This window comes from Microtus ochrogaster, chromosome 1, assembly GCF_000317375.1.
Source record: "Microtus ochrogaster isolate Prairie Vole_2 chromosome 1, MicOch1.0, whole genome shotgun sequence".
Classification (NCBI taxonomy): domain Eukaryota; kingdom Metazoa; phylum Chordata; class Mammalia; order Rodentia; family Cricetidae; genus Microtus; species Microtus ochrogaster.
This window is the reverse complement of record NC_022009.1, coordinates 25306377-25311160: the sequence shown is the minus strand read 5'-3', so window position 1 is coordinate 25311160 and position 4784 is coordinate 25306377. Positions and strand designations below refer to the sequence as shown.

At 44.3% G+C, this 4784-nt stretch overlaps 1 protein-coding gene across 1 annotated transcript in view; it reads left to right on the top strand.

Moving 5' to 3' along the window:
* Nucleotides 1-4784, top strand: part of Snw1 (SNW domain containing 1) — a 31161-nt gene that overhangs the window by 5777 nt on the left and 20600 nt on the right. Inside the window, exon 3 of the mRNA XM_005343408.3 lies at nucleotides 4491-4652. Coding sequence (XP_005343465.1) covers nucleotides 4491-4652 — 162 coding nt within the window. The remainder of the gene's footprint in view (nucleotides 1-4490; nucleotides 4653-4784) is intronic.

Below are 4784 nucleotides of genomic sequence, written 5' to 3'. Positions count from 1 at the left end.
TGGGATTAAAGGCGTGCGCCACCACCGCCCGGCTCAGCGTACTTTTTTTTGTAGATGTAGGCCTTCCAGCCCATGAACAACAATGGGAAGGTAAGATCGAATGGAAGGAGCAGGCAACAGCACTCACTGCACAAACCTGACAATTTCAGTTCAATTCCCAGAACCCACAGTGGAAAGAAAAACCTGTCCCTGAAACTTTTGCAAGCACTGTGACATGTGACTATGCTCCGTTCATTTCTCTTTCTGTCACATATACACAGATATATACTAATAATAATAAATAAAAATTTGAAATCTTTGTAAGGGGCAGAATGGGGGTTTTGTGTTTGGGTTGTGTCCACTCTCGCCCCACCTCCAACAGTGGGAATAACTTTGTTTCAGGGAACAACCCGGTGGGGTCTCCTGTGCTGGTGTATTTTCTCTGTGTTAGCACATGCCTGGTCATGATATGACATACTTTTCTAGGAGTATAAGCAAAAAATGATTTGGAATGGTCATACTGCTGATTTGTCTCCAAAGAACAAATTTCCTTCATAGAGGCAGGAGGATCTCGAGTTCAGCCTGTTCTACACAGGGAGTTTCAGGACGGCCGGGCTACACAGAAACTGTCTGAAAAACAAAACACTGCTTAACATCTTCCCCGAAGCTGTTTGCACTGTGTCTCTCCGTATTTGCCATGCCTCTGCCCACCCTGTCAAGTCTAGAAAATGAACACCTAGTAAGACCCTCCCTGCCTTGCTCCAACATAGCCCTGGGTTTCTGTGGGATTTTCCTTGTTGTTTCTGTTGTTTGGGGGTTTGTTTTGTTTGTTTCTATTTTCAGCTGGTCTTTATGAATTCTGCTATTGAAGGCTAGCCTTGCTGTTGTTAGTAAAGGATTTTGTTCTTGGTTTTGTCCTCTCTGGAATTGGTGAGATGCACACTAAGATAGTTTTCCAAGAGACTAGAATACCTTACTTCCTGTCTGGAGCCGGACAGTGGTGGCTTGCCTGGTAGAATTTTAGCTACTGCCCCTTCTGAGAGGTTATAGATGTGCTTTGGGGGGGCCTTTCCCCGGTTTGCAAAGTTGGGAGAGCAGACATCGTTTCCACACATGGGAGCCTTTGGGTGTTATGACATCTGGTGGCTGTTGGCTTTGATAGTCTTAATTGATTATCAAAGGTTTCATATGTCCTGGTGCATCAGAGCAGTTCATTTGGAAATGAAACTGAACCGGCCAGCTAATCTGAAAATGCCGGGGATGCTTCGAGGGGAGTGACTGTTCTGGGAAGAAGGCATTTTGTTCTAGCTTTCAGAGCAAAAGCTGTGATTTTCTGCCAGGCTTAATGACCACATAATGCTAGAGCTACAGTTCTGAAGTGCTGATTATAGTTGAAGAACTCCAACAAATCTGAGCATGTGTCAAATTGATGGTCTGGGTACAGGAAGCACTTTTCTTAGGAAGACTTTATTTCTGCCTAACTTACAAGAAAATATCTCTTCTCACTTTATTCTATTGGTTTTCAAAAATTTCAACCCTCTCCAGGCATATTGTGCCTCGGAATTCACATCGATGATCTAATGAAATAACATGTGAGGAAAAAATCTTACAAAAGTGAATTTATTTTTGAATAAATACTCTCATCGATGAATTTCAGTGTTTTCGCTAACATTCTTGGTAATATGTGTTGAGTATACCTTATGTAATATACTTAGGACCAAAAGTAGTTCAAGTTTCAGGGGTTTGTTGTTGGTTTTGGGTTGGGGGGGGTATTTACTGATTTAAAACAATTGGGGCAGCCAGACTTAGTGGTCTATGCCTTTAAGCCCAGCATTTGGTAGGTAGAGGATCTCTATGAGTTAGAAGCCAGTCAAGTCTACATAGTGAGACCCTTTCCTGAGGGGGGATTAATTTCTAAAACAATGTGGAGCAGGGGGATATGTATGCCATTGCTCAGAAATTGTTGATTTTTTGTTTCATTTTCTTGTTGTTTTAACTAAAAGAAATGTATTTCAAAAGACGAAGCTTGTCTATACCTGGTGAGATTGACTCTGTGGGTAAGGGCACTTGCTCTGTGAGCATGAGGAAGTAAATTTGAATCCCTCAGCACTCACATACAGAGCTGTCATCCCAGCATTTGGGGGAGAGAGGCAGGTGGATTCCAAGAGCTTCCAGCCAGCCTAGCAGAAAAAGAGTTTCTGGGGCCAGCGAGAGGCCCCGTCTCAAGGCTATAGTGTGAAGAGTGGTAGAAGTAGACACCTAGTAGCCTATTCTGGCCTCTGTGCACATGGGCGCATGCCCTGCACACTGGAGTGTACATCACAGAGTCCAGTTTTCTGGGTCTGCATTCTGCATATGTGCTAGCTATGAGATCTTGAGGAGTTGTTTTTTTGAAGACGGTCTCACTGTGTAGCCCAGGCTAGCCTAAAACTTGTTGGTCTCAAACTCGCGGATACCCTCCCACCTCTGCCTCCCAAGGGCTGGGATTAAAGGGGTGTCCCACCTCCCAGTACAATTACTATTTGTGAACCTGCTCAAGTGTAAGTTAGACTTGATCTACAGAGGCTTTTAGAAATGCTCAACATAGCCGGGCGGTGGTGGCGCACGCCTTTAATCCCAGCACTTGGAAGGCAGAGGCAGGCAGATCTCTGTGAGTTCGAGACCAGCCTGGTCTACAAGAGCTAGTTCCAGGACAGGCATCAAAACCACAGAGAAACCCTGTCTCGAAAAACCAAAAAAAAGAAATGCTCAACATAGACAAATTATCGGCAGAATACTGTTCTGCTTTAAAACTTGTAGTTCTCATTGTTTGAATGATATGTAATCACTGTTAGCGATGTGAGCCTGGCTGGAGGCATATGTGTCATCCCAGTTGAAATAGGATCACTTTTGCTCAGGAGTTGGGGGTCATCCTAGCCAGCCTAGCAGAACTGGCTTTCTAAAACTCACCTTCTATGGTCCGTAAGTTTCATTCCTCAAATTGGTAAGATAAGGACCTCAAAGCAGCTGGTTCAGGTGGGCTAGGGTTTTGTAAACCCAATAGCCATTAAAGCCATCCCAAGCCGGTGACTTTGGTTTCTTGTCTCATGGATTCAAGATGAAACCCACAGACCGTAGAGGGTGAGTTTAGAAGTATTGTAGAGCTCTTAGAGAAGGCAGAACTAGCTGCTGAGCAGGAGGGGTCTTGTAGCTAATAAGGCTTTATTATTGGATGGAGGTGTGAGCTGGTCAGTCCAGTTTCCACCCCAACATGTCCAGAGTGTGGTTTCCAAGAAAGGAGCTCTCCATTAGGGAAGGGAGCAGAAGTAAGGAACGACCTGACTTCTCTTCTAGCACCTTTGGCCTCTGGCAAGGATGAAGTTGCTGACAGGCCAGGGACGTTTCCAACTTTTAGTCACAAGAAAAAGAAAACTTGACTTTGCGGGTTCTTTCGGGTTTTTGGGTCCCCCCCCCAAAAAAAAGTCATGGCCAAATTCTATACCCTGATGTTACCACAAGGATGTGGCTAGGGTCAATCCAAAAGAAAAACATGGTGACTCATTCTGGGTCCTTTCTGTCTTATTTATCTAATATAGCAGTGAATAAATCACATGTTAACAGAATCTGATTCTAAGAGCATTTCTTGGCATTTCTCCTAGGTTTGGTTCCACCTGATGCTGTATATATATTACTGTGTATAATACTAAAACTAGTCTTTGGTTTATACTAAAATTTTTGTTAGCCGGGCAATGGTGGCGCACGCCTTTAATCCCAGCACTCGGGAGGCAGAGGCAGGTGGATCTCTGTTAGTTCGAGACCAGCCTGGTCTACAGAGCTAGTTCCAGGACAGGCTCCAAAGCCACAGTGAAACCCTGTCTCGAAAAGCCAAAAAAAAAATTGTTATTTTATTCTAGCCTCTTAACATAAAATGCATATTCCTTGAGACAGGGTAGATGGCCCCTCCGTGGCTTATTTGTCCAAGTAACCTTAGCATCATTTCCTCTGTCCTCCAAAAGTGAATAGTCCACACTGTATTACCTGGAGAGTTAAGACCACTTGGTGCCTTTGCAAGACGACCCAATTCAGTTTCCTGCACCCCTTCAGGGTGCTCACAACTCCATGTAACTAACTCTAGCTTGGAGAATCTGACCCCCTCTTCTAGCCTCTGCTGGCACCTGCACACACGTCACAGACAGACAGACACACACACACCCCTTACTAAAAAAGAAAAAGAAAATGCTTCCCTCAGATCTCCGTTTGTTTTCTCGTCACAGAGGCTTTCCCTTGTGTGATTTCTTTACACCGGCTGTCACACATAGCCACTCCACTGAAAGTACAGGTCTCTTCCCAGGACCTGTCCAGTCTTCACGGTGTTTGTGTCCATCCCTTTGCCCGCTAGCTAAACGTAAACTGCACCGAGATACAAAGTTTGGCTCTGCTCACCGCTGTTCCTCTGACCTAGCAAATTCCATAGCTTGAATGAATAGCTGCTTACTACTCAATAGTCTTTTCACTTCTCTCATGATATACAGGATTTTGGAGATGGAGGTGCTTTCCCAGAAATCCATGTGGCCCAGTATCCCCTGGATATGGGGCGAAAGAAAAGAATGTCGAATGCACTGGCCATACAGGTGGATCCTGAAGGGAAAATCAAATACGATGCTATCGCTCGACAGGGGCAGTCCAAAGACAAGGTAATCTCTCACTGGCTTTGTTTATTTGCTTTGTTCTTGTTGATAAATATTTTGTGAAGTTTTACTACATTTTGTGGAAATGATAAATCACTTGCCATTTTGGGTTATGTTCAAATAGTGGTGAAGCTGGAG